The 16,688-nt window shown below is 38.9% G+C and overlaps 1 protein-coding gene across 12 annotated transcripts in view; it reads right to left on the reverse strand.

The window, feature by feature from the left end:
* The window catches only part of LOC140454477 (ryanodine receptor 1-like), a 400,334-nt gene that overhangs the window by 146,145 nt on the left and 237,501 nt on the right, over positions 1 to 16,688 (reverse strand). For all 12 annotated transcript variants that reach the window (XM_072549257.1, XM_072549253.1, XM_072549254.1 and 9 more), the window contains 5 exons: positions 13,528 to 13,603; positions 9,743 to 9,866; positions 4,428 to 4,543; positions 2,493 to 2,560; positions 684 to 805 (listed from right to left, as the gene is read on the reverse strand). In XM_072549257.1, the coding sequence (XP_072405358.1) occupies positions 684 to 805; positions 2,493 to 2,560; positions 4,428 to 4,543; positions 9,743 to 9,866; positions 13,528 to 13,603 (506 nt within the window). The remainder of the gene's footprint in view (positions 1 to 683; positions 806 to 2,492; positions 2,561 to 4,427; positions 4,544 to 9,742; positions 9,867 to 13,527; positions 13,604 to 16,688) is intronic.

Below are 16,688 nucleotides of genomic sequence, written 5' to 3' on the forward strand. Positions count from 1 at the left end.
TGCTGAGGAGGATGTAGCTGACTATCTAAAACTGTGAAAGTGTTCAGCATATGGGTCAAATTAATTGGTAAATAACTTTTTTAAAATCAGCCATGATTTTATTTTAGGCTGCATTTATACTGTAACCAAAGCAGCAATGTAAAGTGGGTTAAACTTTAAACCAGCACTAAGCTTGTAGTTTTAATTTGGAGTCCAGTATCAATATGATACTTGAATATTTAAGTTGGAAATCTGGCAGCATTGCAGTGAAATATTTTGTCTGCTCCCAATTTTTCAAATGTTGCGCTGCTAATCTTTGGAAACAATGTGGCAAACATCTGGCGAGATTCTGAAGAAACATCATACTGGACTTAAAACATTAACTCTATCTCTCCATTAGATGTACTCAGTTTCTCCAGAGTTCTATGCTTTTATCTGGGGAGACTGAAAGCATTGAGGGTACTTGCCAGTTTAAATGATCAACACTTGTTAAAGCAAGCATTACCAGTGACCGATTCTGTTTGCTAATGCTGTGAAATGCAATGCAGTATTTACAGCAACCACAGATATTATTGAAATCATCCTGGTCACTGAAGGTAACTATAAAGCAAATGCATTCAGAAAGGACGTTTCAAACAATAAGCCACTATATTCATGGTTTATCATACTCTTGTCCAATGTACATCATAACCCAGAGCACAGACCTGGCTATCATCTCCTTCTCTTTGTTTGAGGAATGTCCTCCACTGCCCAAGAGTTGAGCTGGGGTAGAAAGGAAGTATAAGCAATGATTCTTGAAGTATTGATTTATCAAAGGGAGTAAAATCTGAGGAACAAAAATGAATGCATTAGAGATTTAAGAGTTTTAATATGGAAATGTCATTTTAATAAGCTAAGCAATTAGTTCACTAATCAATGTATTATTCAATATACTTCCAGATAGCCGATAAAGGCATACATTGTTTTCTATAACAACATACAATACAGCAAACAAATATAATCATCATGCATGATATTTGATGGTAAAATGTCTGAAAATAGTCACTCAGTTACAATGCAATCATTTCTGTTAATTTTAGGCACCTCGTTATTTGCAATAAAACAAGTTTAGACAAAATCATTTTGTGAACAATAACAGTGTTGATCATTAAACTCTAAGTTACATCTACTGACATTAGTCTAATGTTTCCACCTGGGACGGAATCTACTATCTAGCTAGAAATTACATCAGATTTCATTAATAATTCTTGCTCATAGCTGTTTTTCTCCTGCTTCTGACCTGCCATTATTCTAACAATGCAAATCGCAACATGCGTAGCAAGGTCATCATAGCGGAGCCTTATTTCTCTGTCTGAAACTGAGTTTGCAGAATCCTCTTCACAGTAGGCAACAGATTTATCTAACTTTCACTTTTTCACTTTCACCTTTGTCACTTTCACCTAACAGATTTATCTAACTGCTTCATTTGATTTTGATATGTCAGACATGGACAAGAAAACCTATTGTGTTCTAGGTCAGCAGCATGCAGTCTTTATGAAAGGACCGGTCTGGACAAAGTCAGGGAACGTGGAAGCTGGACTGTTAAAACATCAACCTGAACTATATTAGGATTCCAATGATGGTACTACTGCACAAGTCAGATCCTAGTTTCTGCTCTATGAACTGTGAAGTCTTCTTACATGAACACTGACGTTTGTCAGTTTTTGAAACCCTGTAGGCTTCTAACCAAACACTCCTGATCGGAGGGCTTCACAACCTAAACTTTTCTATTGAGATGACTGTGCTTTCCCCCCACTTTCCTATACTTTTGTAGGGAGAGAAAACTAAATTTGCAGCTGACCCAGTCAGGTCTCTTCTGAAATGTCCTAAAAACTTTCAATCTCAAGTTTTCTAAACCAAAAATCAATTCTCTATTATTTTAAATCAGGTCACTTCTCTTGCAAGGCTGTGTATCCTAGCCTATTCTTAAAAAGAACAGTAAAATAATGCATTTTGTTTGATGTTTTCTTCTTGCCCTCATCAGGGTAATTCTCAAATATACTAACATAAGGGGGAAAACCAACACTTACACTGTACCAAAGGAGAATGTTGACTAGGTAGCAAGTGGAATCTAATTGGTAGAACTGTTGCCATTGAGATTACAGCAGCCAATAGTGATTGACAGTTAAATGCCAGTGATAATATCACTAATGCAACAATCTCCCCTATAAAGTAATTATAAATATTAAGGTTACATCATAACTTTGAGGTCTTCCACACACAGAAAATTACAGGTAGATCCCAGTTAAGCTGGAATAATTCTGTAGGATCAATCTGATCTGGTGTGACTGGTTTGAATACTAGAAACGGTTTATCTTGTCCAACTGTAAGACATAGTTGATAATCTAATGAAATATCTTTTTACTTCACAACACATCCAGTTCAATTCTTATTATACAAATACAACGTATTCCTGACATTTACTCTATTGCCACTGGAATTATCTCTTAGCTGAGTGAAGCCCATATTTTTACCTTTGCAAAGAATTTGATTTCCTGCTCATGGGGTGATTTCTCAACTCTTCCACTGCTTACAACAGCCTCTGCATTGTTGAACAAAGAGATAACATTGGGGTGAAGCACTTTTGACAATTATGACCCAAAAAATACATTCAGTGCTCAAATATCAATTGTCCCAACTTATTTCAGGTTGCCCAGTAGATATGACAACCTTGTACATTTTCATTATTGTTGAATGACATCATTATCTCCAGGATACCAAAGACCGAATTCAAGTCACTAACCAAGTACCATCAAGCTTTTATATCTGCTTTTCATAATATCATTTGTACCAATCTTTTCTCATGTGATATAAAAATACACGTACAAGAGCTACACTATATAAACTGCCATTCATGCTAATCAACCCTTGCTAATTAGATTAGATTACTTTACAGTGTGGAAACAGGCCCTTCGGCCCAACAAGTCCACACCGACCCGCCGAAGCGCAACCCACCCACACCCCTACATTTACCCCTTACCTAACACTATGGGCAATTCAGCATGGCCAATTCACCTGACCTGCACATCTTTGGACTGTGGGAGGAAACCGGAGCACCCGGAGGAAACCCACGCAGACACGGGGAGAACGTGCAAACTCCACACAGTCAGTCGCCTGAGGCAGGAATTGAACCCAGGTCTCTGGCGCTGTGAGTCAGCAGTGCTAACCACTGTGCCACCGTGCCGCCAATGTTTACTCTCTATACATAGCAGCAGAGGAAATAGAAGCAACAGGCCATTTGACCCTTTGCCTCTGCTATGCTGTTCAAGATGATCATGGATGATTATCAAACTCAATAGCCTGTTTTTGCTTTTTCCTCATATCTTTTGATCTCTTTTGCCCCAAGAGCGATATCCAACTCCTTTTTAAAATCATACAATGTTTCAGACATTGGTCTGCTTTCTGTGGTAGCAAATTCTACAGGCTCATCACTGTCTGGGTGTAGAAATTTCCCCTCATCTCAGTCCTAAATGGTTTACCCCTTATTTTTAGACTGCGATCCTGTGTTTTGGGCTCCCCCATAATCAGGACATTTTTTTTTCCTACATCTTATCCTATCTGGTCCTGTTAGAATTTTACAGGTTTGTAGGAGAACCCCCCCCCTTCACTTTTCTGAACCCTAGAAAATATAATCCTAATTGATTCAATCTCTCCTCATACATCAGTCTGGCCAAACCAGGAATCAGTTTGGTAGACCTCAGTAGCACTACGTCTATAGCAAGAACATTCTTCCTCAGATAAAGAGTCGAAACTGCACACAATATTCAAGAAGTAGTGTCACCAGGTCTTTGTATAGTTGCAGTGCAACATCCCTGCTCCCGAAGTCAAATCCTCTCACTAGGAAGGCCAACATACCATTTGCCTGCAGTATCACCTGCTATATCTGAACCTTTAGCAACTAGTATATGAGAACACTCAGGCCTGACTACAGAGGGGCAGCAGATTTTGTTCTCTAAAAGGAATTAGTGAATCAGGCAGGTTTTATGACAATCAATAGTTGCTATTAGGCTAGCTTCCCCCATGATTTCCAGGTTAGATTAGATTCTCTACAGCGTGGAAACAGGCCCTTCGGCCCAACAAGTCCACACCGACCTACCGAAGAGTAACCCATCCAGACCCATTTCCTTCTGACTACGGGCAATTTAGCATGGCCAATTCACCTGACCTGCACATCTTTGGACTGTGGGAGGAAACCCACGCAGACACGGGGAGAATGTGCAAACTCCACACAGACAGTTGCCCGTGGCTGGAATCGAACTTGGGACCCTGGTGCTGTGAGGCAGCAGTGCTAACCACTGAACCACTGTGCCGCCCCATGCCGCTGTGGTCTGAATATATATCTATTAATGCTAATACATCTTTAACACATTAAATCATGAGTATCAACTAAGTTACTTCACCAGTTATACCTATATGTGCAACAAATTCTTGAGCTATGTCCAACCACTGCAACAATTTCTTCAGAAAACCGTAGGCAAATCTCTTCTCAATGGAGGATGTGTCCAGTTCCATGTCCTTCAACCCTCTATAAAAGAGTTTAACAACCATGTTACTTTGAATACATTAAAAACATCAACAGCTAATGCAATGAAATTACTTCAAAACTATTGATTTCTTTGTATCAGAAGAGAGACTCTTTAATCATCTGCCTCTCCCTCTTGTTCCAACAGGAGTCCATTCCCTCCTGCTCTTTTATCAGGATATTCTGCAGCTCTCCCATATACATTTTCCCATGCAAGTTATGGTCTACAGTAGTGAATGATGATGGAAGAGACTCCAATTTCTTTCAATCAGCTAGCTGATCAGGAATACCTCCTGCCGTTGCTGTGTAGACGAAGGATTTGCAGGTTATTACTCAAAATGATTAGCTGTGTTACAAATGCACTTTGCTTCACTATCCAGTCTTCGCCTGGAGGGAGTCTTGAACCCAGAACTTCTAGCTTGGAGTTAAGAATGATACCTGCTGCTCCACAAGACCTTCTGAGAGCCAATATGTCTCAAAATAAAACATTAAACTACTCCACTACCTATTTTTGATCTTCCCTATTGTCCTCCAATATCCTTGAATAAATCATAACAATCCAATTTGCCAATCACCTCTGCCTGTTTAAAACATATCCCACCATAAGCAACATTAACATTATTTATTCCTATCCTTTCCAATCTCTCCATGATCTTTAACACAATTGATCAGTCCAAATTCCTCCACTAAACTATAAGAGTTTCTTTTTATTCTCGACCACCAACGAGTACGATCTCCAGGACAAACCATGAGAGGGGCTTACAGGTTGAGTTCATAAGGAATTCCCTGGGCTATCTCAAATCTGTACTTTAACAGTCCGACAGAGTGATTTTCTTCCTAGCTGCTTTTTACCAGCTATCATTTGTCCTGGGATGAACTGGCCAGATAGTGCCATGATATCATTTTTTAGCCTTCACTGCTTCCTTTATTTCATCTGTGACCAATGGACCGTCTCTCATGTAAGTGATAATGGCTGTTCTCTGCTACTGGTTTAACTTTTATTTTTAAAATAAATTGTTTATATGAGGTATATGCACTTCTAGACAGTATGCAATTATTGCCTTGACAAGATGGTTGAGAACCACCTTCAACAAGTGGTGGTGTGTCAAGGAATGTCAACACCTATCAAGAAGTGATCAAATGTGCATTTATGAATATGAGTGGTTTCCTCAACCAGTTGCAGGAGCGGGGGGGGGGGCGTGCTGGATGGGTGGGTGCAGGCCCAGCATGGGTTGGCTTAGGTGCAGTGTGGGGAGTCTGTGAAGGTAAGTGGAAGTGAAAGAGGGGGTCGTGAAGGGTGAGGGCTGGTGGAATGTGGTGAATTCTCCCTTTTTGGAGAGAAGTATCTGGTTTGAATCTGACTCCAGATGAAGCCAAGGCACCTTTGGGATTGTGAAAAAAGCATGTTTTTGCAGAAAACGTGCACTAAATTAATTGGGAATGGCAATGTTGCCAAGAAACTGTCAAAAAATGCGGACCTATAAAGGCTATAATCTATAAAGGCTATAAAGGCTAAGTGTTGATTCACATTAAAGGATACAGGATATGTGCTGTGAGACCAAAATTCAAATCTGTCAGTTCCACAATGGGGTGCCTATTGATAGATACTTCCAACTGCTTAGTGATTTGAAATATTTGCTTACATAAGGGATTAAGCACTTAAGTGTAATTTTTTTGATGTAGATTTATATACAAATTTATTTTGGCATCCAGGGTTTCTACATGTCTGAAGAGGTTTAATGATTAAATTGTAAATATTTCTGTAGCTATGGTGACTTCTGTTAAAACTATCAGAGGAAGGTAACCTCAAAAGAACAAATGCATCTTTGTTTACATGGGAAGCATTTACAAGTGAATAAATTATGCAACATACTATATTTTCTGATGGAAATTTCTGTAGTTTTTTTAAATCTTAGGAAGAAATACCCATTATTTGAAGAAAAATGTTTTAGTTTATTTTGCTTTGGGGCAGTTTTGTCAGTTTTCTTTTGCTGAAGCTGAATGCATGACACAGTTGCTCCTGACAAATGAAGAAGATAGTTTAGAATTGTTAAAAATCGGTTAACGCCATGTAAGGAGTTTAGTTTAAAAGTTCCAGACCATAAGTGATTAATTAAACTCCTGTAAAAGTTATGTAAAACTGAGAGATGGTAAGCACAGTTATCTAACTAATCAAGGAAGAGCCTATCAGATTTTTGTAACTGGATACTGAAGTCACAGCTAAGTCAAATGCTATGAGGGACAGAAAAGGGCATTCGAGTACTGCTATGGGATATTAATGGAATTGTATTTTACCGTGTGTCAAAACCGTTAAATGTGTTTTATATATACACTGTTTGGTTTATTCTATCTTAACTTCCTTTAGACAGTAAACTTCAGTTAGAGACTGCCACATTAAAATCACACAAAATACAATCGATTAAGTCCAATTTCAGTTTGGGTTCTCAGGTGTCCAATAATAATATCAGATGGAATCATTATATAAGAAATTGGATACTTCAGTAAAATGGTTGCTTTCATAAGGGATTAGTTGAAGTAATTTCTATGTATTTTTTTCTGTATATCTTTTTTTTATCAGTGTTTACACTATTCAATAGTGACTTCAGCAATAGACTGATAATTTAACTCTGTCATAATGCCACCTAAATTATACTCATGCTGGATTTTAGGCGAGGTTGCATAGGCAGGAAGAGGCAAAGAGTTACACTGATTTGGCACAGGGTCTGAAGGGACATGTTAAATGATTCAGGATCTATGAAATATAAGAGGAGCTATGGGTAGATTGACACATGACTATCAATGGTCTTGGAGGATGGGCAGATAGGCATAAGGTACACAAGGGGCCATGGGTGAATGCACAAGGGCATAGGTTGCATGGAAAATTAAGTGTGGGAACAGGACTTGAAATTAAACTTTGAACAGTGCCAAAAGCCCCAGCCAGGTTTTCTGCCCAGGCCACCTTGGTAAGTTGGGCAGACTCTTAGGTTCTTCCTGGGTTATCCAGCCAACTCCCAATTCTATCATCATCACCCCCCACTCCCAAATCTTGGAGAATCAGCCATTTTTAAAGATTGGGTTTTCAAAGCTGGAAAATGTTATGACCTATTCAGATTGTTTATGACACAGATTCCTGGCCAGCACTTCCTGAGGTGGAACTTAACGATGGGCTTTCTGGTCCAGAAGTAGAGACACTACCACCACATTGCATGACCCCTGTACTGTTTAAATCAACCTGCAGCAGGTCAAAGTTGAACATTCTGGTTCAGAGGTAAAAACACCATCATAGTGTCACAAGACCATCTTTTACACTGAATACATTTAAAAAGTGACAACTGCTTACAAAGATACCTTACTCCTGTGTTTCATTTCAGCTTTCATAAGCCAAAACACAGCCATGCTCTCAGGTAACAGATTTACGAAGGTCTGAAAACAAAACAGTAACATCTTGGGGCAACTGTGCATTTAAAAAAAAAATCAGCTTGTCTGAATGTAATATACTCATCACAACCTGAGGTAGGACTTGAACAAAGATCTTCTGGTCCAGATGTTGGAACACTATCACTATATCACAAGACCCCCTTTAATTAACTCTGTAGGCACATGGTTAAAAGCCAGGACTGCAGGCAAACAAAGTAGCAGGAAAGTAATCAGATAATGAGCACACTCCGCCTACATATTTGTAACCGTAATTTATTCAAGGAACGTTTCTGAAGAGTTAGTAGGCAGTAAGACATCAAGTCATAGATAAACTGAAACCATCACCAGTCCACTCTGCATGGGGAGTATTCTAGCTAGGTTGTCCAATTCTGAGACCAATGGTTTGTATAGAGGTGCAAAAGCTTAGTCAGTACACACCATGTCAACTCTGATAGATGACTGCAACTTGAAACTGCAGAAGACTAAAAATGTGCTGCAGCCGCAGAAGAAAGCAACCAATAAACATCCTTTCAAACAATACAACTGGAGATTCTACTATTGCCGAGTGAAGTTAAAGACATTGATTGGAATGTTGAGCTCAAAAAGACACAAATAGCATTAAATCAGTGTGTTGCTGACTGTTGCTATCTAGTCAGCTCCGACAGGGTTGCCTGAGGATGAATGGATTTGGGAACAAGTGATGATTATATGTCGATTAAAGATAACTGGGTGTGAACTTGATTGGTTGTATATGTGCGTATAATGGGAACATGCATTCATTAGGTTGTACTTCTATGATATAAGGGTTGGAATGAACTCTCACTAGAAAAGTATATACCTGGATTCTATCTAACAATCGTTAAGTTCAGGTATCTATCACTGTATGCCTAGTCTCCTTCCAGCTGGCATTCATTGTGTGCTAAAATCTGTATCAATAAGGAATTCAGTATGGTAAACCATGTGTGTGTATGGACTGCAACAATTTTGAGGTCTAAGGGCACTCGTGGTGGTCAAAAACAGATAATACAAGTCTGATTCCTCACCTGGTGGGGCATTCTTCCTTCAGCTTCAGGAACACATTACCAGGCTCAAATGGGGGTTGAAAGCTTGGAAACAGTGACACGGTTGATCCCAAATTGACCTGGAATGTTGGCCAGCTACCAATCCCACCTGTCTCCAACAACCACACATACAAATACACTCTCTGCTCCATGCAGTAGGCCATTCCTTAATACCTCCAGTAACCTGCAGGTTGGCTAGAAAATTCCAGTTAACCTGTGAAAATAAGGAATAAAGCAGTCCTGCCATCACGTCCAGGAGAAAATGGCTCTAGGGAGTGATGGAGCCCGGGAACCAGTCCAACAACTGGCATAATGATGTTCTGCAACTACCTGTCTTCATTCCTGGCCCAGCTATTCATCACTGCCATGGCTTTATGGGGTGTATTAAGGACTGATTCATTAGCCTGGAACTCAGGTAGCTCAATTGCTACAGCATCAAACGTTTTATATATTTGCAAGTGATGAATTTAGAACACTACGGAGATAGGACCGGAAATTGGGTAGCTCTTTCAGGAGCTGATACAGACATGAAGAGCTGAATGGCATCCTTCAATAGTGTAAAATTCTTTGATTAGTCTCAGAAATGTTATTAGGGCTACTTTTTGAATTAAAAGGCACAATGAGACAAATTTCATTTGCATGTCTGAGTTTTGTAAAATCATCTGACCAAGTTAATTGGCACATTTATGTTGCCTCATTCAATACATCTTGCGTAACAACTTACCTTGTTACAGCATAGCCATGCATTTGCAAGAATTTGAGCAATTCGTAAGCTTTCTCTCTGTCTCGAGCTTTCTCTTTAGCAGTCAGTGTGTCATACGGAACCAAAAGCGGATGGGTTCCACCGCCTTGTTTAAAAAAGAGAGAGAAAATAAGAGTTGAAAAGTAGATGCATTAGAATCTGTGATGGCAGGCTGAACAGAATGGAGCTAAGGTAATGAACCTGAAATAAAGTTTAAAAAATCATTATAAATAAATGAATTATAGGAATGCAGTACGACAAGAAAGCACAATATGCATGATGACTAGCACAAACAAATGGAAGGAATAGGCAAGGCATTTCTAATGGTAACAATGTAGCATGAAAACAACATACCATACTAGCCTGTAGAATCTGGATGATGAAAACACTATCTGCACTGCCCTATCAGGTGAAACAATCTGACTACACTGATCAGATAAGAGGAGATACAATGGGGGAATGAACTATATAAATATGTATTGGGCAGCAGCCATTACATAATGCTCATTACAAGCAGCACCTGATACTTCATTAACTGCAATGGAACTGCAGACCACCAGGTGCTGCCTCTAATGGGCAGCTTTTGAATATGGCACACTACCCATGATGAATTTCTGCTCTCCCAGGGAATTGTCTTATATGGTATCTGAGCATTCTTCCTTTTGAAATCTTTCATTTTGAATTCTACAAATATACAAGTATCTACATAAAGTGTGCTCAAAAGTAATCAGACAATAGTCAGAATTAGGTGATAGCTGAAGAAAATCGAAATATGAAGATAAACCATGAAAATGAAAAGGAGTAGGAGGGAAAAATATAAACTGAAGAGTGAGGATCAGAAATAAAGACACAAAGGGGAAGAATAACAAGCATAAAAAAGGGAAGTGATGAAGAAATACTTTGAACAGAAACTCATTCAGAAAAAAAGGAGCGTAATGGAAGCAAGTATTGAGAGAGTGACATCTGTAATGATGACAAAATAATGTGAGGAGACAAATGTAAGTTGCATCAACAAGATGAGTTGATCTTCTCTGGGTACAATTATGAATGCTTGCCAGGTTAAACCATCAGTCCAAATGCTGAAAAACCACAACATTTTAAAACAATAACATTAAATTTGAACACTTTCTGTTCAGCAAATGCAGCAAAATTGATTATCAACATTTGGAATGTGCTTCAGGTAATATTTGAGAAACAAAAGCAACTGTGATAAATTAGATTAAGGAATCACTAATCAATTTACATGTATCAGGAACAATTTAATCATTTAGACTTGTTGAATATTCTCACTTTTAAAAAACATTCTAGTAATTTTTACGACGACACTTTGGTAACACGAGAACTGGTAGTTAAGCGCTAGCAGTATACCAGTGTTATTTTCAAATGGTATGAAATATTTACTGTTCATGGAAACAACCAAATTGAAGTCTTAACATCTTCCGAAAAAATGATGCAGTGAGCAATTGCAGTTGTTAAACTGCAAGATATTATAGCAGAATAGCAAACACAGATGCAATGTTCTGCATGTAATTACCTCACAAAGAAGGGAAACTAATCCATTTACTAAAAAACAAGAGATTTATAACAATTATGTTGAAATCAGTGACCTGGAAGTTCCATTCTAGTATGTATAATGTGTCAATTTTTAGTGAAGAGGAAGGACAGAATTGTGCCAAATTAAGTGGTCAGCATTGTCCTCACACTTTTCTCAAAAATATTTTAAAGAGAATATTTGAGGGAAGAGCAACTTTGAAGTAAAGCACTATCTCTAGAGAGAAAGTGAAACATGAAAAAAGGCACAACATATATCAGTGAGCAATTCACAATGAAGTAATGCTGATCACAGGTTATTTGTGCATTACTGAAGCATTTACATGATTGATCAGTCACAGTATGCTGACAGGAAAGTAATTGGTCGATACCACTGGAATGTGAGCAGACATCAACATAGCCACCACTTGGATCAACTGAGCAATTAATATCCAACTGGATATTTCTACAAAGAGGCTGTCATAAATGAAATATGGGAAATTAGGAAAAATCTCTTCAATCTAATTCATAGAAATACAGCTAAATCAACAGCTACCTCATTTTCACGATGTCTAAATGCTGCACTATATGATGCAATGCGTCTGAAGAATTATGATTTGGAGAAGCTGGTGTTGGACTGGGGTGGACAAAGTTAAAAATCACACAACACCAGGTTATAGTCCAACAGGTTTATTTGGAAGCACTAGCTTTCGGAGTGCTGCTCCTTCATCAGGTGGTTGTGGATTCCAAAATGTATGACTTCACATTTATTAACACTGAATTCCATCTGCCAGACCTTTGCTCACACACTCAATGTATCTATGTTCCTCTGCAAAGTTGTGTGATTCTTAACCCTGAAGAACTAGTCAGCCTTTTTAGAACATAAGAACTAGGAGCAGAGTAGGCCATCCGACCGTTTGAGCCTACTCCGCCATTCAATAAGATCATGGCTGATCTTCTTGTGGCCTCAGCTCCACTTAGCTGTGCTCTCACCGTATCCTTTAATTCCTTTATTTTAAAAAAAATATATATATACACACACAAACACATTAGCTTTAAAAACACTTATGGAAGTAGTGTTAACTACTTCCCTTCGCAAGGAGTCCCATAGATTAATAACCTTCTGGCTGAAGAAGTTCCTTCTCAATTCTTCTCCCTTTAATTTTGAGGCTATGCCCTCTTGTCCTAGCTTCAAATGCCAGTGGAAACATCCTAACTACTTCTATTTTATCAATTCCCTTCATAATTTTATATATTTCTATAAGATCCCCCCTCATTCTTCTGAATTCCAATGAATATAATCCCAATCTACTGAGTCTCTCCTCATTAGCCACCCCCCTCAATTTTGGAATCAACCTAGTCAATCTCCTCTGCTTCCCCTCCAGTACCAATACATCCTTTCTCAAGTAAGACAACCAAAACTGCACACAGTACTCCAGGAGTAATCTCACCAGTACCTTGTGAGGTGCGACATAACCTCTCTGCGTTTAAACTTAATCCCTTGAGCAATGAAGGACAAAATTCCATTTGCCTTCCTAATTACTTATTGCACCTGCAGACCAACCTTCTGTGATTCATGCACAAGGACATCCAGGTCCATCTGCACAGCAGCATGCTGTAACTTTTTACCATTCTAGTACTAATCTTTTTTACTGTTACTCCTACCAAAATGTATGATTCCAGATTTACTAACATTGAATTCCATCTGCCAAACTTTTGCCCACCCACTCACTATGTTCCTCTGCCAAGTTTCACAGTCCTCTGCACACTCTGCCCATATTGTTTTGGAAAATAGTGTATAGCATGATTCTACCAGACTATTTTCACATGGTGGGAAAAGCTTATAACGAGATGTTTACCCTGGCAATCCTACTCATGGCCTCCTGACATGCTAAGTGGAGAAATGAGATATATTCTGCAATGGATCTTCTTGACGAGATTAATGTGCTGTGTTCCGTCAAATGAGGTTCATGGCCACAATTGCACTTCAGGTCATCCCTGATCTCCCACTTATGAAGGTGAACCTGCAAGTAGTCTGTGTTTGCTAGCTAGAGTTATCCCCCACCAGAACAAATGAAGACCTGATCGTCGCCTGGATTGAAAATCATGAAAGCATGAGGAAGAATATCTTAAAAATGAAGGCATAGCAATTACATGAGATTATGGTAACAGACAATGCATAAAACATACAGCAGGTTTTAATACCTGATGGCATATTATTGGCAATGTAATCTTACCTTTAGCTTGCAACTCTAGCTTCTTCTTACGACCCCATGTGTTGTGGTAATTTTCTGCGAGTTGCTCTGCCATCGACTGCAAAATACAGGATGTGTGTTTAAAGTCCAGAAATATTACAGAATGTCTCAATTTTTCTAATCTTTTAGGCAAGTTTGGATCACAACATTATCTTTGTTTAAAATGAAGTATTTTAAATCCACAAAAACATCAAATTTAGCAGATAAGGGCATCTTGAATCTGGCAAATAGATTGAAACCTTATCTGAGAGGGGTTAGAAATATATCAGAGAACTAGGAGAACACTCAAAGTTTTAGAGTCTACACTACATCTGTGTTTTAACAACAAGAATAATAACAATTCTTAGTTACTCATAGGAACGAGTAAACATGTTCTTTATGGGTTCACAGGGCGTATACAATCATGGTATTAAACACTCTGAAATTGCACTCTGAAACCTGCCTGTTGCTCTTCTCTAAATCACTTCAGAAGATCTTTATCTTAACAATTTGGACAAATTCCTAGTCTGTCTTCATGTGGGCCGATGTCAACTCTGTCTGATGGAGCTCCTATGAACTACCTTAGGATGCGTTACTCTAAAGGCACTATACAAATGTGATGGTTGCTGATTAATTTGCTTAAACATTTTCCTGGCATGCTTAGCATTTCAGCAGATGATGCACTAGGATGCCAGCCCCTCCCTTGGGAAAGTTACGTATTTGTGGTTAAAGCAGTCACCTGTAGCATTGGTATTCATTTTAGTTGGACGTGAGACAAAATAAGGATTCAATTACTGACCAAGAAACGTGGCTGAATTCTGGTGTATCATTATGGGCCATGAGACAATCCAGACAAGGTTTGAAAGGATGCTGTCAGGACTGGAAATTTGTAAGTTTAGATTAGATAGTGTTATGAAGTTGAAGGCATGTACTGTACCTTTAAGAGAGAGTGAATGCTGTTCTGCACTGAGAGCCTATAAGAGCAGAGTGTATTGGAAAATTCAAATTATGTAACAGTTGGTATGAAATAGATACCTGAGTTGGTTGCTGTTTTGACAACAATTCAAATTTAACCCGTTTAAATTATGTTCCAGGATAATAAAACCCAACCAAGTTCGAATTTATTATTTTGCCAACATCGATCCCATGAGACAATCCGATGTTGGGATATAAAAAAGGCAGGCATTTTTAAAATCAGACAGAGCAACTGCAATCGAGAGAGAGAGAGAGAGAGAGAGACCCAAGACATTGAGACGTTCTCTGCCTTTTCATATGAAACACCTTCACAGTAAAAACAAAGACGATGACCCAGGGAGATCTTCAGCCAGAGTAGAAAGACACCAAAGATGACAGCACTGTATGGTTTTGGAATTAAGTTGATGCAATTTTAGTAAGTGTTTTATTGGAACAGTATATTTCAGAGTTGGATGCAAGTAATAAGCAGTTAAGAGAAAGGGGGCTTAGCGTTGTGAATATTTGTTGTTTAATGTTTACTTTTCAAGTTAAAGAATACAATGGTGCTATTTTCTTTAAATAGTGGAATTTGGGGAGTTCTCTGTCACACATATTTTAATAGATTACAAGGTGAGGTGAGCTTATCTGGGTGTTTGGTTTAATTAACAGAGAGATTCACCATCGTGTCATAACAACAGGCAGTTGTTTTCCTTAGAAAGGAGGCTGAGGGGAGATTTGGTTGAGTCATATAAGGTTGTGAGCAGGCTGGACTGAGTGAATATGAATGTCCAATTTCCCTTAGCAGAGAGATAAAGTGATTAGGGGCATGGGTTTAAAGTGATTGTCATAAGGATTATGCCTGGACAGGGTGCAGAGGGGATTCACTAGCATGTTGCCTGAGATGGAAAGTCTCAGTTATGAGGAAAGACTGGATAGGCTGGAATTGTCTTCCTTGGAGCAGAAGAGGCTGAGGGGTCATCTGATTGTAGTGTACTAAATTATGAAGATTGTGAGAATCTTTTCCCCATGGCAGATGTGTCTAAGACTAGAGGGCATAAATTAAAGTTTAGGAATAAGTGGTGAAAGGGGATCTGAAGAAACATTTTTTTCACTCTAGAGGGTTGTAGAAATATGAAACATGCTTCTCAAGATGGTGGAGGCAGGTACTCCCACAACATTTGAGAAGTATCTGGATGAGCACTTAAAATGCCAGGGCATAGTAGGTTATGGACCAAGTGTAGGTAAATAGGATTAATACAGTTTGGTGTTTATTGGTCAGCATTGACATGAGCTGAAGGGCCTGTTTCTATGCTATATGACTTTAGGTAACAGAGTTGGGGAGATTAGAAAACAAAATTTCATGCAGAGGGTCATCAGGGTCTGGAACTCACTGTCTGAAAGATAGTATAGGCAGAAATCGACAACATATTTAAAAAGTGTCTGTGTACACATTTGACATCCCACAACCTCCAGGGATATGGACCAAGTGTTGAAAGACATGATTAAGCTGGGTGATTCATTTCCTGGCTGGTCCAGACATAAGATAAAAACAATGACTGCAGATGCTGGAAACGGGCAGAGCCACTTTATGTGTTGTAAATTTTCTACATTTTCTAAATATTCTAATCCTCTGATAGAGAGGAATATGCAGGAACTGAAGAGAGGGCAGGAAGGGATAGTACATGAATTACTCTTTAGGAGGTTCAGCATGTACACAATGGGATGGATGACTATCTATGTTATAATGATTTTAATACCTCTGATAAAATGCAAGAAAATTGGTGAGTTTTAGTGCCAATGGTAATTCATAGTGGCTAGTTAAATGAACTAGGTTGCCTTCTATATAGTCACAGCCTGCTTATCAGCTACTGCACTACACTTGCTTTGAAAGTTGTGTGGTTCTTATACACCCTGCACTTCCAGGGCAGTCTCCTGTTGCTGCACTGACAGAAACAGGAAATGCCTGCAGCCTCCATGCTGTCAACTCCATACCAGCTCTGACTTTTCTCAGTGCTGTAAGGCCTTGCATCTTTAAAGGGTTTCCATTAGCCAGCGGTTAGGAGGAGCAAACTCACCATCCACCAGTAGAAGCAACTGGAGACCCCAACCATTTTCACAGGCGGCCATTACTAACAACCTTTGGTGAGCAGCTCACTCTTTTAGATCAGTTTGCTGATTACAAAGAAACAGGTCAGATAGTCCCAAGCTGG

This window comes from Chiloscyllium punctatum, chromosome 29 (assembly GCF_047496795.1).
Source record: "Chiloscyllium punctatum isolate Juve2018m chromosome 29, sChiPun1.3, whole genome shotgun sequence".
Lineage (NCBI taxonomy): Eukaryota > Metazoa > Chordata > Chondrichthyes > Orectolobiformes > Hemiscylliidae > Chiloscyllium > Chiloscyllium punctatum.